We start from the raw sequence: 24,983 nt of genomic DNA, 5'->3' as shown, positions 1-24,983 counted from the left end.
ATAATGAGTGGCGCATCTTCATTGATAGCTCATCTAGGAGCCTTAAAGCCGTGCTGCTCCATAAATGGTAACAAGTACCCGTCTCTTCCCCTAGCTCACCCTGCTGCACTATTTAAGATCGGGAGCAGGTGGAGGGCTTCACTATTCTGGCAAAATCCTAATTGTAATTAATTTGTACTGCTGGCATCATGTAAAGCTATAACACTGTGTACCACATCTTCTTGGTTCTTTCGGTAAAGTCACGTAGAAGGGAAGTAATAAAATAATAAAAATAAAACATGATAAAATAATTCTCACGACGTTTCGGCCACAACGCAAGCAGCCGTCCTCAGTTGAAGAATGAAATACCACCAAGCTTGGAGCGTATATTTGAGCTGGGTTGGAGGGGGGACGTGGGAAGAAGAGCGCCTTGACAAAATAATTTGCATATCAAGAGGAATTTTGCATATTTATGTGAAATGCGTAGGAGGTGGGCGGGGGGTTTCAAAGTCATATTATGCCCGTGCATTATGCAGGATTAGCAGCATCAAAGGGAGGGAGTAAGGTCAGAATTAATAAAGGGAAGGAATGTTAATAGTATGTAGCTGCAGTTACTAAACAACCACGTAAAAAACTAAAGTATAAACTACATAGTATCATTAGTATACTAAATATCCTCTCCAATAAGCTGAGCTACTAACAGTAAGTAATACATTACAATTCTATGTCACAAAAAATATAATATGCTTCCAGGTAAACTTTTTTTATCTTACATCACACCGAGAAGATGGATTCTGGCTCAGCAATCATTGGAAGGACGTAATAAACCATTTCGGATCTTAACTGATTGTGTTCACGTTTACGGTGACTTTCAGACCACAGTCCACTCACTGGCATTGACTATATATCTTGTATTCTCCACAGGGAATGGATTCTTTGCTACACTCTAAGTCTCCTTTCACCACTCTCCCATTGACATATTTCGTTGCTTCCTCTTACTACCTTTCACACGACGGTCAATGGCATAGTGTATAGCAAATTGTATAAATAGTATAAAATTGTAATGTTTAATACAATGTATAAGGTAATTACAGTATCGTAATTGTATAGTGAATATACAGCAGTGTGGTATACAGTAGCGTGGGTAGAATAATACTTAGGGTAATATTATAGTCGAAGGTATAGAGTGCGTATAGTAATACAGTATATAATTTAATGTTGGGTTTGTCTATGGTAGTATATAGTACGGGGTAGACCCGTGTGATGTAAGAGAAAAAAGTTTAGCTGGAAGCATATTATATTTTTTGCGACGTAGAATTGTAATGTATTACTTACTGTTGGTAGCTCAGCTTATTGGAGAGTATATTTAGTATACTGATGATACTATGTAGTTTATACTTTAGTTTTTAATACGTGGTTGTTTAGTAACTGTAGCTACATACTATTGACATTCCTTTCCTTTGTTAATGCTACCCCTATCCCCTCTCTTTGATGCTGCTAATCCTGCATAATGCATGGGCATAATATGACTTTGAAACCCCCCGCCCACCTCTTACGCATTTCCCATAAATATGCTAAATTCCTCTTGATATGCAAATTCTTTTGTCAAGGCGCTCTTCTTCCCACCTCCCCCCTCCAACCCAGCTTAAATATACACTTCAAGCTTGGTGGTGTTTCATTCTTCAACTGAGGACGGCTGCTTGCGTTGTGGCCGAAACGTCGTGAGAATTATTTTATTATGTTTTATTTTTATTATTTTATTACTTCCCTTCTACGTGACTTTACCGAAAGAACCAAGAAGATGTGGTACACAGTGTTATAGCTTGACATGATGCCAGCAGTACAAATTAATTACAATTAGGAAATATACCAAACGTGTTTACAGCTCGAGCATCTGGTGTGGCAGTGGTGTGTGAGGCATGTTTATTTGAGCTGTCACATTCACTTAGAATAATACTTCGCGCCTGGTTACCCATAGCGATGCAAAATAGTTTATTAGGCTCCAATATGCTACAGGGAGCACAATTAATCACGGCGTGACTAATCACGGGTGAGCTCACACCGGCAACATTGACCCCTCCAGAATCACACTGATTGTGGCACTCCCATACAAAAAAACATTCACACCTTTCCACGACAACACCGGAACGAGACGACCCAGCATCTGGTCCCGAGTTTCCCGCAAGGACTCTGTGTCCTTTTGACAGCTTGATAGCTCCTCGATCCACGAGTTTGGAGAACCTCGAGAGGGGTAATCAAGCCCCGGTATCCCCTTCGTCAAGTGCAGTGCCTTATATACTTCAAAGAACGTGAGAACTCTTCTGCCTGAGCCTTACAAACCTTGTTGGTCCATCAAAATTATTAATCTCACTAGCCAGGTGACAGGGGAAGAAACGTTGAAAGGAAACATGTGGGTAGTAAAGGGAAAATGTAATTCAACGGAATTATACGGAAAATGAATAACAGTGATGTAGGAGGAAACATTGGGCACAATTCTTAACTTCGAATGGTGGTCACCCACCAAAATTCCAGGGTCACCCAGCATACCAGCACTCTGTGGGTCTCCAAACTGGCATACTGTCGCTACGCCCTCGCCAGTAGCCTTAGGTGTCCCAGCTGCTGAACCGTCACACATCTGCAAACCCTGTAGGCGTTACTGGTGTCCCTTGTTGCATTTTACCTGCCATTGAACACGCACAACTGAAAACAATTATGCGTCTCCCGTCAGAGAGGGAGGGGGGGTGCAGGTCTACTCATCGCAGTCTGTTCTGTCCACCGGAGAAGCGGGCTACTCGACAACAGCTGACCACCAGGTGGTGGGTTTGTCAAGCGGCAAAACTATTTCAATAGTCCTCTTCAGAAGGGCACATTGTGTATCTACAATAACGATGGGAGATACCCGTCACAACACCGCAGCTGAATTCCTATATTAATGGGATTGAGCGCCAATGTTAATATTTTATACCCAATTATTATAATATATTTTATATTTTGAAATCAACTTTTATATCAGAGGCTTAATAGAGGGTTTTTTTGGTTAGATCGCGTAAATGTCGTTAAAACCCGCCACCACCCGACACAGCCAACTAGTAAGGGTTGTCACGTAAACAGAACGTGCCAATTCGTCACGAGTACAGCACACCGGTGTGTTGGAGAGCCAAGCCACAACATTTACAATCTGAGTACGACGTTTCGCCAGAAATTACAACTAGCTTCATCAGGCGACAGACAGGTTTGTGGAGAAGTCCACAAACCTGTCGCTTGGGGGTGGTGGGGTCGTAGGTGGGGCGCCCGCAGAGCGGCTGCCCCTTCCACCAGGGCCGTCATCTCAATCAACCTCTTCGTAGAGCTTGGACTCCTCTTCTGTACTGGTGTACACGTTCGGACGAGCACGCTGCCTCGGAACCATCAGCTCCGCAAACTTGACCTTGCCTGGAGACGTCGGTTCCTTTCCCTGGCGCCGCGCGCGCGACGCTTCTGCGCCCACTGCGCTTCGTGGCGTCTGGGGAAGGGCCACTGGCGCGGCCACACCCGTGCCAGGTTGGGTGGCGGGCAGCATTGTGGTTTGTGTGATGACGTGGCGTCCCATCCCCGGCTGCGCCACAAACTGAGGCCCCAGTTTTGGTTGCGTGAATCCGTGGGGTTGCGTGAATCCGTGGGGTTGCGTGAAGCCGTGGGGTTGCGTGAATCCGTGGGGTTGCGTGAAGCCGTGGGGTTGCGTGAAGCCGTGGGGTTGTTGCGTGATCGTGATTTGGCGCGTGATGACCTGGGGAGCCGTGGCCGGTTGCGCACTCACTCGGGGCGGCGCGATCGGCTGCGCTGCGCAGACCTGGGCTGACGTCTCTTGTTGCTGCTGCTGCTGCTGCCTCCCTTGCTGTCTCCCAGCCACGTCGCCGTGCTTTCTTCCCAGCACGGCTGTGATTGTGTCACAGCAAGAGAAGCGGCAACATTGTGGCGTGCATTCAGGTGACCGTCGTGCCTCCTGCTGGTGAACGTGCATGCAAAACAGGCAATATCATAAAGAACGGCTCGACACTATTTATCCACACCAGAGTAAGCGAACACCAATGCAGGAGCAGCAAGCACATCTGCTGTTTAGAGGAGTTTCTGTTTTGTGACTCACATTAAGTCATGTCGTGTGCATGATCATTTATCTGCGCTATAATGCATCGCAGGATGAATGTTTTAACCATCCCACCTATTGACAAGAATTTATACCAAGAGGACTTCCCTGTTATTCCTTTGTCTGGGCAGCTGCTTGCTGCGACTCAGAATATGTGTGAAAGGCAAGAGAAGCTGCTCGTCTAAAATGGTGAATATTTCTTATGATCAGAAACAAACACTGAATGTTACTTTACAACATTAGCTCGGTCCCTAGCGCACGGTTGGTTCTGTACCTGTATGATAAGATGGCTCTGGCCCAAAATACACAACTCGGCTGACTAATAACGAGTTAATGTGCGTTGCAAGTACAATGCTATGGGTTGGTAATGTCACACGTGCGATTCTGTTAAGTTTACGGTGTGCATAAGAGTGATGGGCATCTCTGCGTGGCGATAGAACCAGAGGCAGCACGAGCCAGGCGAAACGAGCCGGCGGCTCGTGTGGTTTGAATGCTGGTACCGAGTCGTGGCAATTCATAAAATTGCTGGAGTGGGGGGCTGTGAAGAAATAGCATTAATACTGTACCACATGTACAACACAAACAACCGCACGATATCCTCGCAATGCTGGCTGTGGAACTGCATCTGTGTTACAAACTGGTTAAACAAGCGCATAGCTGGCCACCAATACGGTTTACCTGTATTCTTGTACATGGAAATTGAGTGTTCAGGTCCATGCGGCAGACAGCCGTTTCAATACGGGCAGCAACAAATGCATGTATATTTGTTTGTGTTTCTCTCTTGTGATGGGACTTTGTAGGATGAATGTTGAGATTTATAAGGGCACGGGTTGACCAAAAAGGTCTAAATTGGTCTGTAATAAGGTGGGCAACTGATAAGGGATTGACAGCTATGCAAGCGGTGCACGAGATTCACCGTCATCGCTATGGAGTTGAGATTGTTGACTGATAGAACAAACAAACATCATCATGACGCTGCACGCGTGTTGGATGTGAAGGTAATGTCTGTACGAGTATTTGTTCATCGTGCGAGGGAATGTGTCCCGCTGGACGCAATTCGCTCGTTACTGGATGCTGTTGGAGGTTTGTCGGAGGTGCTTGGGAGCGCAGCGTTGTTGAGTGTTCATCCTCTCCCCGCGCGAGCCCGGCCCCTGGTGCCAAATCTCCCGTTCACAGCCCTGACAGCCAATTGTGGATACTGTTTGATGTTGTTTTTGACCAGCGTAATTTTTCTACTTTGAACGACGATAAAATGCGCGAACGAAGAACAACGCGGCAGACCTTGTAACACAGTCCAGGTAATCCCATCGAATTACGAATGCTCGCTTTGAGCGCAATTGTGGACACTTTTCGATTCACGAAATCGAATTTCCGTGTGGCAGTTTGCGACATTTCACAACGGCACGCGCCATGAGATCGTCGAGACGAGAAGCCTTCCCTGAGGCTGCCTCGTCCACCCGGCACAGCGCCCACGGGGTTGCCTGCAGCAACGCAACAGTATTACAACAAAATCTTGTTCGTGAGTTCCCTGAAAAGGTTATTTTTGTTTAAAATGATTATTATAAAATTATTATTTAATCGTTTTAACATTTTAGTTTTGTGAAAAATGGATATCGGTGGATATATTTTTAGGTTAGGACTAGCGTTGGAATGGCTGTCCGAAACACATGCCTAACTATTTTTTATTAACGGGAAAAGCCATTTCCAATGTAATACATTTACTTTCAAGTGTGGTTTTATTTCTTAACGCATCCCTGTCGTAAATCTGCAACCTTGATCATCTACACTTGTGTAATGACGACTTCTCTTGAGATGGCACTTTATTGAAGACACGTTCACTTGACATCAGGTGGAGACCCCACTGCAACAGCCCCGAATCTCCCACGCATCTCTCCCTTATATACCCACCGAAGGCCCCGCCCCCCTTCTCGATCATTTTCGCTGACTCTGGATGCTCACTCCACCGGCAGACTCTGCCGTTCCCTTCCGTCACCTGACCACGCTCCCTTTTCGATCATTCCCGTAGCAACCAGTCCCTTTGCACTCACAACTGATACCTCTGTCATTACCTCCCGTAGCCACCGGTCCCTTTGCACTCACAACTGATACCCCTGTCATTACCTCCCATAGCCCCTAGTCCACTCACACCGCATGCAGGCTCTGTGGTGCCACGACCATGGAGAAACTCCGCAAACGCCGCAATCCCCTCCCGGCCCCCACACTAAACACACACCCACACACAGCGCACCCACGTAGTGTCCTGACATTGGGTTTTAATCCGAAGGGCTCCTAGAGGGAGAGTCCCATGGTTTCCCGGTGCCAGGAGATTGGCCGATCCTCACAGGACAGGTTACATTGCGGTGCCTCTAAATTGGCTTAAGATTGTATGGGCGCCGAACGAAAAGGTTCACTGGGCCAACCGCAATAAGTTACTCACGACACTGGGAGAGGCGGAGGGTGGAATATAGGCTAGAAGGGCAGACCAGTGGGTTAGAATTAATGAGCACGGGGGATGATGGGTGAGGGGCCGCAGCAGCAGCAGACTCCGTGGCCCTCCATGCAGACGGCACAGGTGAGCGCGCTATTGGCTGCGTGGTGAAGTGAGGGGATTAGGCCACGGTAGAGACGGTGGAGAGGGACGACGACGGGAAGCAAGGGTAAGCGCCCGATTGTATGCACGGTATGACGTCACCCTGGGCCTTTGACGTTTAGAGAATAAAGATTGGTGCCCTGGGACGGTGAGAGCAGTTGTCTTCAACCTCCAGGTGATCCAGACCCACTCCCTGCCGTCCTGCCTCCTCAAGCCGCTCGCAGCATCCGTGTGATGCCAGCGAGTGCTGCTACGAGGCAGTGATAAGCGAGGGTTTCGCTCGTCCTTCTCCCTCCGACTCTCACAGCGTGGGACGCCGTGAGTCCAGCTACGAGGTACGTGGTAGAACGTTTGTGTAACTGGGGTCATAGGCAGAGTTAGGCTCGGCTCTCCTCGTGAAATATTCCCCCTCCAGGTAACGGGTATTTGCGCCGTTAATAAAGTCTAGTACAGAATATCGGTGTAGTGTGATTTCTGTGTGTGTGGGCAGAGCCTCGGCGTAGCGTCAGTGATCTGTGTGTGGCGCGTCTGCGTCGAGAGACGGCGTGCCCGGCGCGGGCGCAGGGCTGCAGCGCGGGGCTGGTGCGAGTGAGTTGAGCGTGAGGCGCGTGCACTGCAGCACACATGGCCGCCATCGTGTGCACGTGCTCGCGCTCGCGTGCGTATTTACACAGCGCACTTTACGCAGCGCGTTTACACAGTAGAAATCGCGTTAACGGTTAGGCGTGCCCCATAGCCCTGTTCCAGCCGTTTCTTTCCCGCTAGCATTAGCCTCTGTTTGCACGAAGGGGGGGGGGGGTGCATATTCATACAGCCGCCGTTTCTTTTCAGTTCACATTAGCATCAGCATTGCGGGCACGCGGATTAGGGTTTAACCACCAGGAGGGGCGCGTGCATATTCATACCACCACCGTTCGTTTTGGCCGGCGCCAGCTTTGTGAGGGAAAAACGCGCCTGCAGGGGCGCGTGAGTACACGCCTCCGTGTTCGTGTTTGTGTGGTGGGGTACGTGTGCGTGGGGGAGATAACCCCGGGCGGTGGTGAGCCAGCCGAGTGGCGATGTCCCTCAGAGAGGGCGCTGGCGCGATCGACGGGGACGTGGCGAGAGACGGCCCAAGAGGAGAAGGGGGGAGTGGAGGGGGTGGACGGCGCACCCCCACAGCTCTATTGTCATTACACTTGTAACGCGGCACCGCACAGTGTTCACTCGCTCGCTCGCACATCGAGAGAACGACTCAAGAGACGCGAGGAGGAACTACGGACAAAGCCGGTAATGCAGCAGCCGCACAGTTAGCCAGTTGCATAAAATTTCCCAAGCTCTGCGGTCCTCTCCATACAGCATTAAGGCGTTATCGGGCAATCAATTAACGAGCGGTTATACACATGGGAGGATCGCAAAGCGCCTGGAGAAACCCCTAGCGTGCAAGGGTGAAACACTCGATCCCATACAGATGGAACGAGTGGAGTCCACATTTATTTTTGTTGTATCGCCTTCTGACGAGCCTCCTCGGTGTCTGTCTGGATTGCTGGCACGGGCTCGACAACGCCTTGCATAACGACTTGACACACTGACAACAGTTAAGGCCAGCATCGCGAAGAGATCTCACACGCTGTGTGCACACGCGCACGCACTTGCCTGGTCACCCATGGAGTCAGCAGCCTGGTGATGTCTCCCCTACACTCGCACACCTGGGAGCTGCTGATCCGAGCCCCGGGGGTGCTCGCAGACAGCACCCACACGCTGCCAGCTTGTGGGCGTCACAACAGCCCCCATCCGCATTGTTCACATTCCTCCTCACGCGTCACCATTGCACGGATATGTTTTTGTTCGCTGTGCGAAAATGTAAAGGCGCAGCCCTGCAACTGCTTGCTAACGTCACCGCTGGCAGGAAGTGCGGCTCTCTACTAGACTAGGGGGCGCCTTCCAGAGCCCCCCTCTGGTATTGTTGGCCTACTCTTCCACGCTGGCCGGACGTCACGGAAGAGGAATGCTGTTGTCAGCATGTCGGCCACTGAATTGCTGGTAGGACGGCACTCATTGTATCTATGGAAATGTATAAGTGCGGGTGATTGATTCGGAGCCGTGAGAAGGGCTTCTGTTTTATATAAACCGTGTATATGTGTGGCGCAAAGAGATCTGGATACATCGATGTGTACATAATATCCCCGACCGAATACACAAGTACCCCCCCCCCCCTCGACTCTCTACGTGGGATCGTCTCCACACTCAAATCAGCACTAGCCTCGCTCGTCTCCGCCACGGGGTGAGAGTGAATGGCGGAAGTTCCACATTCCTCTGGCACAACTTGAGTTCCTCGTAAGGACACCGACTTTTGATGCCCTCTTTCAAGTGCCACCTCTGTCGAGGACTGGTGCGGGATGGATCATGGGCCCAATTAACCCCTGACCACGATGTCAACTCGTGCTCAGAGGCCACGCCACCTCACTCACACCAATGCGTAAGCGAAGTGGGCTCACAGTAGGGGAGCTATGAATGAGAATAATGCCCAAGTGTCTCCTGCCCTTGCCCTCCGCATCCTTCCCTGGGGATGAATATGGTGGTGGTGATGGTTGGGTAATGGTATCTTATAAACGTCCTTATCTTAACGTAATTCACATAGTGCCTTAACCAAGTCGCTTTACAGATAATTAAGAACGGCATAACAACGAGTGTGTGAATGTAACGGTGGACATGAGGTGAATTAGATAAATGAGAGAGGAAGCAATGGGGGAGAATCTGTGATGCGTGAATTGGGTGAAAGCGAAATTGATGACAGTAAATGATGATGAACGTGTAGTGACATCGGGGATGTCACTGTATGGTGCCAGCCCAGGAGGGTCGTGGCGTGTGATGTCCCTACATCGCGGACAGCACAGGGGGGGTTGCAGTGTGATGCCGGCTTGAGCCCCTTAGGTGGGTGTAGTACCAGCCCTAGCGGGGCTTGGTGAGCGCTGGGATAGCGCGGGCACCACACTCCCATAAGGGGGAGCGGGAGAGTGTCAGCCCAGGGGCAGGTTTTCCCTGGGCCATGGCACTCTGGCTGACCCCGTAGACACGTGATCTGGAGTGTCCACAGAGAGTTTCCCAGGTGGGGGGGCTAGGGGGTGATTACGTGTCCAGGGAGACCTCTCGAGGGGGATAGAGAGGGAGCTAGAACGCTCGAGAAGGTGGGCGGGGCCGAGGGCGGAGCCGGCCCCGACCCGGGAGGATATAAGGTGGGTCCCTGAGAGAGACCAGAGTCGCTTCGTTCTACAAGCTGGAAGCTCTACGTCTACAAGCTGGAAGCTCTACGTCTACAAGCTGGAAGCTCTACGTCCTACGAGGCATCAACACGTGGTCGGGGAACCGAATGAGGGTCCGACCCTCGTAGCTGTAACTCCTACGTATAGTGTAGTTAGCTGGGTTGTCACCACCCCAGGCTGTATCTGGTAAAGGGGCAGTTACCCCTTTGGAAATACGTGTTGCATAATAAATGTGTTGCCTCTAAAGATTAACGTCTGCGACTCAGTTGGATTCACTATAAATGATTGAATGAATGGGGAATTAGTGATAGCCGTTTCATGAGAATATGAAGAGGAAATAGGAAAGGTGGTGGTTATGCTTTGAAGTCGGAGTTGCTCTACGTTGTACATGGAATGTAGTGGAGGTGAAGTTTAGGCTGAAATATGATTGACTCGTCTTCTCGGGGTGAGTGCGTGCAGGCGTGTTCCTTTGTACAGCTGTCACTACCTAATTACAGCAGCATATCGTTTGCATCTCGTTTTTAATTAATTGACATACAATGACTCTTTGGTGACCATACATTGAGAATTGATTGATGATGGGATTGCAAATGTGTAGGAGGTCATGACCCCAGCCCACAAGGACCTGGTTATAGGCTAATTGCGCTAGAATTCTGGCTTGCGGCCAGTTCGATGAACGGTGGCCTTACGCATGCATTATAGCAGCTTCTCATATCCATTTGAAGGGAGACATCGTCATTGTTTAACATATTTGATGTCATTTTATTTACGTTTACATTTGACCACATTCATCTTCCCAATACATCGGCATCGAGCCACACGAAGTCTGGAATTCCTTCATATAGAGCAGTTGTTCTCAACCTTCACTGCAGACTGCACCCCTTTGGTTCTCAGAAAGGACATCTCGCAGCCCCAGGGGGTGCGTGCACCCCAGGTTAAGAACCAAAACTCTATAAAGAGACCCTCAATATTCCGGGGATAATTAAGCGATGATGTCCCAATACATTTCATCCGTTTTCTAAGTAAATTATCTTATTACAACGAATGTCAAATTTATCCCCACGTTATAGCTTCAATCTTATGTACATTATGCTATATATACACACGATACAAGTATGAAGAGCAGTTCAAAATAAAGGTTGAAAAAAACCCCACCGAAAATTAAAAGGCGATTGTCGAAGGCACAGCAACAATTCTGCAGTGGAGGCTAAATTGAGGCCCAGGGTGGCACGTGGGGGATGTTGAGCCACCGTGGAGACGTAGCGTCGCCTCTTCTTAGCACGCTGTTAGAAATGCGACCTTTGCGAGGGCAGGTTGTTATGCATTTTTAAAATTATTTTAAAGATTTTAGAGGTACCTCTAAAAAAAACACACCGCACATTCGCCCCTTGTTATTTTCAGGGCACATTCTCAATTGCTGCATTCCTCCGTACTTGACAGACCAGGGCCCAATTCACGTTTTTTCGCGCAGTTAAAAGTCCTGGTTACATCTCAGGTTAAAAAAAAAAATTCGGGCATGGTACAAACATATTCCCACGCCTTTTTGGCTCTGCCCGATTCCTGCGCAACTTTACCATGAGATCACGGAACCTATTTAATGACTTGTGTGGGGAAAAACATCTCCCTGTCCCTAGAAGAGACGCTGCGGGGTCTGAAACCTGGCACGGGAACAAGAAGTCGACAATGCCCTGCTCCAGAACTCTGAACATCGTCGCCAGGGAAGATGATGCCGGTCAACCGGAAGGAACACGAGCTCTCTTAATGGCGACAGTGGCATGGTACAACTCTTCCGAGGGCATGGGCAACTTGAGGCATCAGCTTCGGGGAAAAGAGACGTTGTACGAGGCCAGGTGGTTCCCTTTTATACGGAGCTTGAAGTGAGGCGGTCGGATTAGTGGGGGGGGGGAGGGGGCGGGGGGCTGGAGATGGGGACCGAAAAAGAGGGGAATAGCAGCCCCTCAGTGGTGAAGTGGGAGCGCAACTCGGAATGGTGGAAGGTGGAAGGAAAGCATGGACGCCCATTAGCCGCCTGTTATGTTACTTCATTTTAGGGGTCTTCTTTGTTCTCCTTTCCCCCCACCATTTCCCCCATCTTCCCTACCTAAGGGTTTCCTCGTGCGGTTCGTTATACCTCCCCTTCCCCCGTCATCTCCTCCCAGACGTCTAGGCGTCTTCACTTGGTTGGGGCAGCAGCGGTGGGGGGCACCCCACCACTTACCCCCCCCACCTCTATAATGGTTCAGTTGCGTCGGGATCGTCTTCCGGCGCCGCGTGACAACAACAAACCAACTCCGTGCCATTGTCCGCCGAGTTGAGGCTTATCACGGGGAAAAATAATTAGGCCCACACAAACATTCAGCTCCAGATGTTGAGTTTGCACTCCTCGTACAAGTTTGCGGATCGTGCTGTATACATTGTGTATTTTAAAACCGATAATGCAGCCCAATTTGTAGCAAATACTGCGTTCAAAACTTAAACATCCACAAAGTACATTTGGCTATTACCTTATTGAAGTTGTATTTGTTTAACATATTGTGATGTATAGTTAATTACCGATATTTTTTGGATACATTATTCTTGGACTTTGAGTTTCCACTTCTTTGGCAACCCTGTGACCCCCCCCCAAGCATGAATAAATATTCTTGCATTTTTTTCTCCTTCAGATTCCGTGACCTGGTAATTACCCTTGCGAAGTGCGTGCGATATATTAAAACAACCCACAAATCTCACGGGCACATCATTCTCAACTCACGCGAGTCGTCGCTCGCTCACGAGCGGCATCGCACAGCAGCGTGACAATGCGAGACGTCGTTTTTCTGCTGGGCGCACGCTTCCCATCGAATTTCCTGCAGCCCACCCCCTGACCCGACCACATTGCTGACCGCAGTCGGGGTCAGCCGATGTCTCTTGACCGGCCGAGTGCACGAGGAGCCATTCATAGGGTTTGCATCGCGTATGCGTGCATGTATACTCTCTGTACTTGCGGGGAGCGGTGGTGTAGTGGTTAGCGCTACGCTGCGCTACGAACGCGGCGACCCGACTTCGATTCCTGCCCACGGCCAACACCGGTGACGATTATATGAACCGGTTCGAAGCCTCCCCTAGGTCGACTCAGCCTCAAATGAGTACCTGTGCGGTGTGTAGACATCGCCACTGGGGAGACAAAAGCGGTCGTGGGTGGTGCTGGCCATCCACCCCCTCGTGTGCCGTGCCGGCCTTCATAGGTGTTTGCTAACAGCACTTGCCCCAACTGTCTGTTAAGGCTATACGGGAGATCTTTGTCTTTGTTTGTGTTCACTGTACTACACTACAAAACATTTCTGTACTGATTTAGGTCCTCCTCACACTATTGGTTACGTGGGGGGTGGTTGTTTGACAATACTTCACCAGTGGTGGGGTAGTGAAGCAGAGGTTCTCTTCACCACTGGTGTTAAACCTGTGGCCAGGAATCGAACTCGGGTTGCCAGGTTCGCGGTGCATTGCGTTAACCTCTGCGCGGGCCACTCTGCCCTCGTTATATAGCTCGTGCGAGCGATTCGCTTACCGTCAATTACGTTCTACACGAAGATTGTTGCCGAAATTGTGAAACCAATTTCTACGTGACATGTTTACATCGCGTTAATGTAAGTTGCCAGTGATTGGGCAAAGACGATCGAGAATTTGTGCATCGTGGTTAAGGGACCCCATTATTTGAACCCCGCGACCTCAGCGGCGCTGGCTCACGGCGGAGTCATTCGTTTGCTTCTGTAGCCCAGCTTCTAAAAAGACTCCGGTCCATCGGCTCCAACGTGCGACAGCACCAACACGGTTTAACACGTGGTAGTCAGAGGAGGCTTTCACAACCAATATTATCCATATTAGAGGTTTTTTGGGGTTAGTTCGAGTAAATATAAATGTGTCGTTAAAGCCGCCACCACAACCAATCAGTAAGGAATGTCAGGTAAACAAAAAGTGCCAATTCGTTACTAATACAACACACATTGGTGTGTTGGAGAGTAAACCCACGACAACACTTACAATTCGAGTACGAACCAACACTTCCACAACCTCAAGAGTGGTGCCGGTCTTCCCCCCTGCTCTTAATAATTTATTGGTAGATAATTGTCGGCCATTTCACTCACGGCGACGCTCTGATGACCTCCTGCTCTATCTGGGCACACATCTGGCTGCTCGTAAAGGCTTGTGTCCATTTCGTACGTTCCACTGCCAGGGCCATCTTTTAAAGTGACCTCTTCGTAGACGTTGTCCTCCTCTTTTATGTCAATATGCACGTTCGGCTGAGCATGCTGACTCGGTCCCATCGTCTGTGGGTGATACTTGGCCTTGTCTGGAGGTCCCATGATGGATTGATGTCCCTTTTCTTGAGGTGTCACATTTGCCAGTTTCTCTTTCTTATCCATCGGAAGTGGCATTTTTGGTCGTGAAAAACCTGGCTGAGAGATGATCTGAGGACCCATCTCTGACTGTGAGGTGACCTGATGACCCATCCCTGGCTGTGAGGTTACTTGAGGACTTATCCCTGGCTGTGAGGTTACTTGAGGACCCATCCCTGGCTGTGAGGTTACTTGAGGACCCATCCATGGCTGCGAGATGACCTGAGGACCTATCCCTGGCTGTGAGGTGACCTGATAACCCATCCCTGGCTGTGAGGTTATTTGAGGACCCATCCATGGCTGCGAGGTGACCTGATAACCCATCCTTGGCTGTGAGGTGACCTGATAACCCATCCTTGGCTGACCAATGAATTGAGGACCCAATCTTGGCTGACCAGTGAACTGCGGAGCCATCATTGGGTGAGAAACAAACGTTGGCTGAGTGCCCATTTCAGGCCGCATAACAAACATATAAGGCTGAGCGCCCATCGCCGGTTGTGTCGTGTATTGAGGCACAAACATTCCGGGTGGCGCATCGACCATCATGGGTTGCTGATGATCAGCGCCAGCCATCGTGGGCTGGGAAGCCCCTGGGTATGCCGTCGGCGGCTGCCCGTAGAATTGTGGTCCTTGCTGTGGTTGAGCATGAAACGGGTGTCCCATCGGCGCGTTGGTGGTATAAGCGGGAGGGGGCATTTGGGCTGCATAGGCTCCAGATGGTTGTGGATGCCCCTCCAATCTCCCGTCTGTCATGGTCTTCACTGCCCTCACGAAGGCCGTGAAGGGATTGCCGTGGTGGTGCCGAGTTGTCGATGAGGGTGGCGGTCTCCCCTCCCCCTGTAGTCACACAGCACACGGCGGCGTCGTCGTTGAGCGTGTGTAAGTGTTTCGCAATAGTGTCAGTCCTCGACTTACGAGCGGGTTCGGTTCCTGAGTCCCGTTCGTACGTCGAACAATTCGTAAGTGGGAATACAGTGATGTGCTGTATTTAACTGCACGCACGGTCAGTATTTATAAAATGTGTTACGGTTTAACGGAAATGGGAAACATTATTAAACTCATAAATAAGAATATCATACAATTGCATGTAATACTGTAATAATTGTGTAATAAATAAAACATGAAATAAAGTAATATGAAACTCTTTGGTTATTTCGGTAAAGTCATGTAGATAGAAAAGGAAGGAGCTCCTACCTCAGCAGTTCTCCTGCTGTGTTTGTCTTACCTGATGATGGTTGCTTGTGTTGCGATAGAAACGTCGTGATCTATTAATTTTCTATCTACGTGACTTTGCCGAAAGAATAAAAGAGTATGGATTCTTGCAGTCACGAAAGCTTCAAATAAAAGTAATGAGTAGAAAACAAATTCAGTTTTATCTTCACTTACCTTGATTCCACAACTGCACGCACACTCACACGGGGACACGCACGCGCACAACAACAATAAAGATCCCCCGTGTAGCCTTCACAGGCTGTTGGGACAATTGCTATTAGCGAGCAGCGCCTCTGATGACGGCCGGTAGGGCACACGAGGAAGTGGGTGGCCAACACCACGCCCGGCTGCATTTGACTCCTCGGTGGCGATGCTACACACTGCACCAGGTACTCATTTGAGGCTGAGTCGACCTAGGGGAGGCCCAAGACCCATTCAGATATTCGCCACTAGTATCGAAGTCGGGTCGCCGCATTGGTAGCACAGCGCACTAACCATTGCACCACCACTCCCTACAAACACACACACGGGGGCACGCGCGTGCACGCACACACGCGCGTGCACGCACACACGCGCGCACTCTTTCACACACCTTCGATGAGCATGGATGGCTACGTACGGTGCGAAAGAAGTTCAACATACATACTCTTACTTCCTCACACACACATGTGCGCATGCACACACAAACACTCATGACACCCGCGATTCAGTTTGCAATTGCGAGTTCGCGTTTTAAGTCGATGTAAAAATATTTCATGGAAGCTCGTTCGCAGGTGCGGGTGTTCGTAGGTGCGGATGTTCGTAAGTCGATGACTGCCTGGGATGTGCAAAGTGACGCAACCTCTCTGGACACGTCAGACCAAGTCCATACGGGCAGCTGGCACTCTCATCGCGGTGTGCGTCTCGCCCATGAACATTTTACGCGGGGCAGAACCTCTTCTCTCTCGACAGAGCGGTGGCGAAACTTTTTGAAATTCTTTGTACAACCTGTTTGACAGGTGTCATGTGATGGCATTGATAGGACACCGTGCTAATGCAGACTGGAATGTGAACAGTGCGATGCTGAAATATGCACCCAATACTCCGCAACCCTAAAACCACGTGGAAGTGGAGTGTGCATCTCAAGGCCGTAATTATAATATATATTAAAATATGCTCAAAATGTCCCCCCAATATAATGCCATGAAATAGATGTTTGTTTATATGATTCTGGTTATGGTTGTACTTTATTAATCCCTAATCTCTGCCATGACATATAATGAAACGAGAAATGGTAAAAAAGAAAAAACAGAGCAATGTAATACAATACACTATTATACATTATTGTAAAAAGATAAATAAAAAGTCCATCCTATGTGTTAGTGAATTTTTTAAAATATTTCAGGCAGGAAATTTGTTTTCAAATTTAGATTAAAAAAAATCTGGAGGGGGGGGGAACCCCAGACCCCCTGGAAGATTTGGTCCCCCCTAATGTTGACTCCATGGCTACGGCCTTGGTGCATCTCATTGCTTCTGTAGTGTCTGGTGTTTAAAATAATTTTGGGCCCCGCGTTAATGTCTCAGCCCATTTAGAGGCCTGTAAATTGGCAGTTTGACTGCGAATTAATAAACAATGGATGTTCAATATTGGTCACCGTAGCATGTGACTTCACTTTCCTCGCGAGGGCCGTGAAGGGATTGCCGTGGTGGTGCTGAGTTGTCGATGATGGTGGCGGTCTCTCCTCCCCCTGTAATCACACAGAACACGACGTCGTCGTTGAGCGTGTGTAAATGTTATGCAATACGGGCAGTCCTCGACTTACAAGCGGGTTCCGTTCCTGAGTCCCGTTCGTACGTCGAACAATTCGTAAGTGGGAATGCAATGATGTGCTGTATTCAACTGCACGCACGGTCAGTTTTTGCAAATGTGTTACGGTTTAATGGAAATGGGAAGCATGATTAAACTCATAAGTCATTAATTCTAGATTTGAAGCTTTCGTGACTGCAAGGATTCATATTCTTATGTTTTTTTCGGAAAAGTCACGTAGGTAAAAATGTTAAATTAATAAAAGTAAAATAAAAATTTAATAATATAATATAATTAAAACAATGTTTTACTTTTATTAATTTTAATTTTTTACCTACGTGACTTTACCGAAAAAAAATCTAAGAATACTCATAAGTCATATCGTACATTTGCATGCAATACTGTAATAAGTGTAATAAATAACACGTAAAATAAAGTAACATGAGTAGAAAACAAATTCAGTTTCATTTTCACTTACCTTGATTCCACAATTGCACGCACACTCACACGGGGACACGCACAACAACAATAAAGATCCCCGTGTAGCCTTCACAGGCTGTTGGGGCAAGTGCTGTTAGCGAGCAGCGCCTCTGATGAAGGCCGGTAGGGCACACGAGGGGGTGGGTGGCCAACACCACGCCCGCCTGTCTTTGTCTGCCCAGTAGCGATGTTTACACACCGCACCATTTGAGGCTGACTCGACCTAGGGGAGGCCCAAGACCCATTCAGATATTCGCCACTGGTGCTGGTCGTGAGCGGGAAGCGAAGTCGGGTCGCCGCATTGGTAGCGCCGCGCGCTAACCATTGCACCACCACTCCCTACAAACACACACACGGGGGCACGCGCGTGCACGCACACACGCGCGCGCACTCTTTCACACACGTCCGATGAGCACGGATGGCTACGTACGGTGCGAAAGAAGTTCAAAAACATACTCTTACTTCCTCACACACACATGTGCGCATGCACACACAAACACTCATGACACCCGCGATTCAGTTTGCAATTGCGAGTTCGCGTTTTAAGTCTATGTAAAAAACATTTCGTGGAAGCTAGTTCGCAGGTGCGGGTGTTCGTAGGTGCGAATGTTCGTAAGTCGATGACTGCCTGGGATGTGCAAAGTGACGCAACCTCTCTGGACACGTGAGACCAAGTCCATACGGGCACCTGGCACTCTCATCGCGGTGTGCGTCTCGCCTTTGCACATTTCACGCGGGGCAGAACCTCTTCTCTCTCGACAGAGCGGTGGGGCAACTTTGTGAAATTTGTTGTACAACCTGTTTGACAGGTGTCATGTGATGGCATTGATAGGACACCGTGGTAATGCAGACTGGATTGTGAACAGTGCGATGCTGAAATATGCACCCAATACTCCGCAAACCTGTAGTGTCTGGTATTTAAAATAATTTTGGGCCCCGCGTTTATGTCTCAGTCCATTTAGAGGCCTGTAAATTGGCAGTTTGACTGCGAATGAATAAACAATGGATGTTCAATATTGGTTACTGTAGACTGACTCAAGTGTGAAATCAATTGTAGTAGCAGGCTGTTATAGTTCATTGAGATAAAAAATTTCCGTTATCAAAGCACCACAAGCATCCAAACAGATCCATTCGTACATGCTGCATCGTGCCAAATTATGACACCCATAACTGTGCCATTGCCGAACACTGAACAGAATTGCTGAGAGCACAGCCGACTTATGAACCCCGTACACGCATGTGGCCCAACGCAAAACGAGACTCGAGCCTGCCTCTCTAGGATGTAGCCATCACGCCTCCCCTGCTCCATCACGCGGGCGATGAAGAGGACGCGCTCATCCCTTGTCGACCCCGGGCCAGCGTTAGAAATTCCACATTCCCATGGTGCGAGCACCCTGCCTAGACTCTAAACTCGCACAGAAACCTGACAATGTTTGACTCGATGATGAAACCACCCGTCCACGTTCGCCTTACCCGCACAACATATCACCTGTGTAATAAAATAACAATGCAACGTCTTTACTTCTAATTAATGTTTGTGCTGTAATTGAACAAACAACCGCCGTTCGCCACTTCATGACGGTGACTTCACAACGGCGCTTGTGCCAGGCTAGGTGCACATCCACTGCCTCGTCATACGTGCACTTAAACGTGACTGCTTGTGTCCCTCGAATGGCTGAGAGCTTAACAGTTATTGCGGTGTGTGCCACAGGCACCCGTGGGTTCTTACCTGGTCCCCCATTGAAGACACCTTCTTGTCCTCCAACAGCAGGCGCTTGGTTGTTAACAAGATGCCGGGCCGATACTCAAACGACAAATGAGGCTAGAGACCCATCCGTCTGAATCGGCCCGGACAGATAAAAAAAAAATTTCCGCATAGTTCACGTGTCTCGATTTTACAGGTTTCCGTATACTTGGTCTTTGTGGCGAGTGGCGTGCGCTGCGTGTAAAAGATAACAGGTTATTCATATTTACCCACCACAGGTGTGTAATTATATCATGAGATAATTACGACAAACTGGGAAAAACATTGGCATGCAACATCGATTTATTATTTTAACGTTTGACAAATGACATTACATGAATCATACCTAATTACATAACTGTTCTGCCTCAGGTTTTCTAAAGTGAAACTTGAAGTGGTGTGGAGCTCAGCCATTTAATGATTTCGCAGAATCCCTCTTGTGCATCTGCCAATCTTTGTAACGTTGTTATTGTTCAGAGGTTCTTGTAAATTGCAATTCCTCCTGTAAAGGCCTCGTTCTTTTCACTTTACAACAATGGGCATTTTCAGAGTAGAGTTTGAGTTTAATTGTGATAAAAAAAACATATTTAGAAACAGTACAGTCGACCATAATCAAGTTTGCATGTAATAATATTGAGGCCCAATTTGCCATATGGAGTATGCACAGTAATTTGTGAGATGGAAAATTGAACAGATTCGTAGGAACATCTGACGCTATACACGGTTTTTATGTTCTGCAGTCGGTATACGTTTCATCATACTGGCTAGACGCAAAAAACTAGCACATTGATCAATTGATGCGATGTGAATTTACCTTGGAAAATAAAGCACATTTGGCAAGTGCGTAATATTGTAGCTTTCAAAAATAAGGTAATGCAAACATCTTGACTTCAGTGGCGATATTGATATATTTCGATCAAGTGAAGTGCGTGCATGATACATAGATAACATGACTGTAGCTGCTAGAGATGTACCTCGGGTTGTGTGGATTAAGTGCGGATTGATTGAAGTGCTGTTTGGTTATGCTACGACAGACAACATTAAATGCGATTTTAATGCGAGTTTGTTGTGTTTGAGGAGGTGCCTCTCACTTTACAAACCTCATGCTCATTCCCAAAACACATTTCCACGTTCATCAAATGCATCTCCACTCAATTACACACGTTGTGTTGGGCTTGATGTGACTGGCATTTGAGAAGCCCTGGTCTGTAGCAGGTGGAATAGGTAATCGGATTTTACACAAGCGTGATGCACCTTTAATGATCCACTGAACTATATCCTGTGTAAGAGTTTGTTAAAATTGGTGCATTTGAGGGAATCGACTGCTCTATGTTGTTCACACATATGCCTGAAATCAAAATAACACCTCTGGACATGACGGGCAAAGAGTATCATTGCTGGATGTGCAACTCTATTGGAAGTTGCATCTTTACTTGTGCAAGGAGTGTGAAATGACGGAAACGTGGCTTTGTTTAGCTGGTTGCAAAGATGGCAATGTGTTTATGTTAATATCAGAGAATATTGTGCACATCATCAGAGGGGCTAATCATTACGTTGCTCTGGTGCGAGGTGAATGTTACTGTAAACTAGCATCACATGGCTTGTGGGTATTCTTGAATGTCTTATGAAAATTAAATGTATCGTATCTGAATGATGGCATGTTTGCATTTGCTCAAATGTGTTTCTCTTAAGTAGCGAGACGTCATACTGACCATCAACAACAATGTGGAAAACCGGATTTTATTCGTGAAATTATTCCCATCTGAATTAACATTCCACGTTTAGGAACCTTGCTGTACTGTAGGATCAGGACCCCTAAGTCACTTGGTTTATTTTAGAATTAAGACAGCATTCAAGGCAGAATGAGTAACACCAAGCGGACACTTGTAAACAAATGGTTTTAAAGTATTTTGTGGGTACGGCTACACGGATTCTATTTCAAAATACAAAATTACTCCATAGTCTAACCCCGCTTAACCACTCTGAAAGTTGTCCACACGCATGGAACATGCGATGATATGAGTCCGGTGGGGGCTGTGGCCCATCACACAAACACTCCTCTGTTGCAATCAACAAACCTCTTATAACATCAACACGCTTGACCAATGTTCAAGTGTGGTTAATATGAGCATGCGATATGGGGCATTTGTAGGTTGATTAATTAAGGAAGCGTAGAATTGGACTGTTTAATAAATGTCCTCTTGCCATTAAATGATATTGCTTTTGAATTTTTACTAAACACCTAATTTTAATATTGTGTCTAAAACATCACACATTGTAAGGCATTTAAAACAGAACGCACATATTGTATGATAAAAGGTGTACTTATATTTTATATGCAGCAGTGCAACAGAAGTGAAAACAAATATTCCAGTTGTGTCAGACTTAAAATGTAGAAAACATCTGTGCTCGGACAATTTTATTGACGTGGAAAAGTATATGTGAACTTAATCATTGGAACAGACCTTCAGAGTCACCATTATAACTTGTGCATTACCATTCTGCCATTAAGTCTTAAGAGTGTATTTCGTCGTTCATATTATCGACCGATACAACCAACTCTGTTGAGTACAAGCATTTATTAGTACCCAAATTCGTGTCAGAGGAAGTATCGTTTACATACAATCCTGCCGAGCAAGTTTGAGCCAAATGATTGCTCGAAACGGCCAACGGGATTCCCTCAGTCATTTCATCTTTCTCAGGGCAAATTGTTTCATATTCATGAGTATCCCAGTCTTCATTGTAGTAGAAATGATCAAATGGAACTTCGTATGTTTCCGATATGCTTGAATCCATCTGAAGCTCAGAATGGTGTGGCTTTTTCCTGCCAAACAAAGTTCAAGTCAGGACTTCTTTCACCATCAAAATAAATTTCATGATTGAAATATCAATCCTCCGTATGGACACAGGGAGAGGTACTGTTGATACATTTTCATGTTGATCAAGTTGAGCCTACAGAGTAGGAATCTATCCGCAGATTCTGACAATCACTGTTACTGGATAAGGGGTCCAGAGATAACTGCAGGGAATTACCAAGGCACAGCTACTTCATTAAGGTGAAGATCAAATGCCCTATAATATAAATTGAAAATAAACTGGCTATTGCATGTATTGCTCAGTTCCAAATGTCATACATGAAAATTAACCACAAAATAAATAAGGTCATGTGAATTTAATCCGGTGGAAGAGATCATCTCAATAGACTCGATAATGAATACAGAAATTTCATTATCTGGAACAATTGTTTGCTGCTGATGACAATGATGATGATGGAGAATTGATGGTTATGGTAAAGATGATAATTAGGAAAAATATATCTATTATATGTTTAAGTTGTAATGATGAGATGTATTCGTGTTACTAATTCAAAAATGTGTATTGTTTTACAAATTATTCATTCTGACAATATTTGATGAGGAACACGCTTGTTGAGAATTGTAGTTCCTTTTCCCCCATCCTTTTTAGTTTTATTCACAAATTTAATAATGAAGTAGCCAATTAAGCAGCTTTGGGTATGCACGTGTCCACAGAGCAGCATCCTAGATCAATGAGTTGATGGAGACATAGCACACATCTACTGGTAGGAACCTCCTGGTTACACCAGCCCACAGGGGATTATTGTGTCCGTCCGTCCTGCATCCAAAAATGGGAGGGGTGGGGCTGGGTGGAGAGGGGAGGGTGAGGAGGGGCTGGGTGGGGAGGGTGGGGCTGGGTGGGGGGTGGGAGGGGTGGGGCTGGGTAGGGAGGGGCTGGTCACCCCGTGGTGCCCTTATATAACTCAACGTTTAACCTACTCACACCGGCTTGTGCCCGCCCTCACAGTCGGCCATATTTGCGGAATACACCACGCCGCCGTTGACCCTGGCCATTGACCGAGCAACCCAACGTTCCTACCAGCTCCCTCCGCAGGAATGTGTTAAAACATACCCAGAATCTCGCAGAGGGCCCCGTTGTGCGTTGCTGGACATTTGCACTCAAATTTGTCTTAATCGCGGTGAGTGTACTGGCAGTCTATAATGTGGACTGTAGCCTGGTTATTAAGTTTGGTGAGTGTACTGGCAGTCTATAATGTAGACTGTAGCTATGGTTATTAACCTCGGTGAATGTACTGGCAGTCTATAATGTGGACTGTAGCCTGGTTTACACCATTGGTACCTCATTTGCCAGTAAACAATATGATAATTGGGTTTTTACCCTTTTATCTGGCAACAAAACTAACACCTTTTTTTACGAGGAGTCATGTTTGCATAGACCACAATATCTGCTTCATCGCCCGATGAAGCTGATTGTAATTATCAGCGAAACGTCGTACTCAAAGCGAAATAGCTGTGTGTAATCCCAATTTAATCATTTGCAAGTAATACTGAAGTGTTGGGATGTTTGGCCAATGCAAATTAAATTGTGTAATTTCTTATGTATTTGTTTTGGACTTCTTTCGAGCCGTACGTAGCCAACCGTGCTCATCAGAGGTGCGGGGGAGAAACAACAAACTAGACACAAAAAGTAGTTTTAAAGAAATTAGTTTTCAATCTAGATTTAAAAGTGCATAGCTTCAGTGACTTCCTAATATCGGAAGGAAGAGCGTTCTCGACAGCCAGAGAAGCCATCCAAAAACGAGTGATGCATTGGCCGTCTTTGTTCGATGGCTAGCATTATGATTCGAGTTTAGGCAGAGTTCCAGAGCTTAGAATGGGCGAGTCATTTTCCTCCAGAGTGACTGTGCGCAGTTTCATGTTATTTTATTAATACTTCATTGTTGAAGGTCTCAGAAGGTGTGTAACCGCTTATCTATATTCGGGAGATCACCAATAGTGCCGATACCTGCGCCCTTCTAGGTTTGCCCCGGAATCTGTGGCTGCCTCTCCTAAGAGATGAGTGAAGCCAGACAGTAAAGGTGGAATAATGGCCGGTGTTGGCACGCTGTGGTGGCGGTGGGATTAGGGGAGCCTTCAGGGTGGGTGTCTGTAAGACCTTGAAGCAACCCGGTAATAGACAATGCCTTCCCCCCCATTCGATTCGGATGATAGAATCACAAACGAGTTATGAGAAAGACACAGTTATTAGTACTGACCTGGATCGTTTTCTTTTGTAGACGACGAAAACAATGACGGCAATGATCAAAACTCCTCCAACAGAGCAAACCACAGCGATGACGATGGTGATGGTATCATCTACGGAACATATACCAAGCACGTTTCAGCATCAAATCACTAGATAATCTTATTTTTTGAGCAAAAGTGCATAAATGTTTAAAACAAAAACGTCGTTACTCGGTGAAAACCACAAAACATGTTTACAAGAATCAACCACTGTGGTGCATCAACACTTTTGAAAGTAAGAAACTGAAATATTATATCATGAACAAATACAAGTTAGCAAATGTGCAAATCCTTTGGCTATGGTTGAGGAGTAGGACATGACACGTTGAGTGTGGGAAGTAATGTGTTTCAGAAA

At 47.3% G+C, this 24,983-nt stretch overlaps 2 protein-coding genes across 8 annotated transcripts in view; both read right to left on the bottom strand.

The window, feature by feature from the left end:
* Window positions 1-1,794: 1,794 nt before the first annotated feature.
* On the bottom strand, window positions 1,795-8,456 carry LOC133357595 (uncharacterized). 2 transcript variants are annotated; one of them, XM_061575608.1, is made up of 2 exons: window positions 8,328-8,456; window positions 1,795-3,964 (listed from the first exon to the last, which is right to left on the bottom strand). In XM_061575608.1, the coding sequence occupies exons 1-2, from the start codon at window positions 8,337-8,339 to the stop codon at window positions 3,308-3,310; spliced, it is 669 nt and encodes a 222-aa protein (XP_061431592.1). In that variant the 5' UTR covers window positions 8,340-8,456; the 3' UTR covers window positions 1,795-3,307. The 2 variants fall into 2 exon arrangements, with proteins under 2 accessions (XP_061431592.1, XP_061431593.1); XM_061575609.1 differs by having other exon boundaries at window positions 1,795-3,961; window positions 8,328-8,433.
* A 2,213-nt stretch (window positions 8,457-10,669) lies between these two features.
* The window catches only part of LOC133357581 (zonadhesin-like), a 159,356-nt gene continuing 145,042 nt past the window's right edge, over window positions 10,670-24,983 (bottom strand). For 5 of the 6 annotated variants that reach the window (XM_061575569.1, XM_061575572.1, XM_061575573.1 and 2 more), the window contains 2 exons: window positions 24,601-24,700; window positions 19,908-22,353 (listed from right to left, as the gene is read on the bottom strand). In XM_061575569.1, the coding sequence (XP_061431553.1) occupies window positions 22,044-22,353; window positions 24,601-24,700 (410 nt within the window). In that variant the 3' untranslated portion in view covers window positions 19,908-22,043. Of the gene's footprint in view, window positions 14,530-14,619; window positions 15,145-17,153; window positions 17,247-19,514; window positions 19,624-19,907; window positions 22,354-24,600; window positions 24,701-24,983 lie in introns of those variants that run through there. The other variant, XM_061575575.1, reaches the window with a different exon arrangement.

Source organism: Lethenteron reissneri, chromosome 58 (genome assembly GCF_015708825.2).
Source record: "Lethenteron reissneri isolate LAM-NWPU_2019-01 chromosome 58, ASM1570882v1, whole genome shotgun sequence".
Taxonomy (NCBI): Eukaryota; Metazoa; Chordata; class Hyperoartia; order Petromyzontiformes; family Petromyzontidae; genus Lethenteron; species Lethenteron reissneri.
This window is presented reverse-complemented; position numbering and strand designations above follow the sequence as displayed.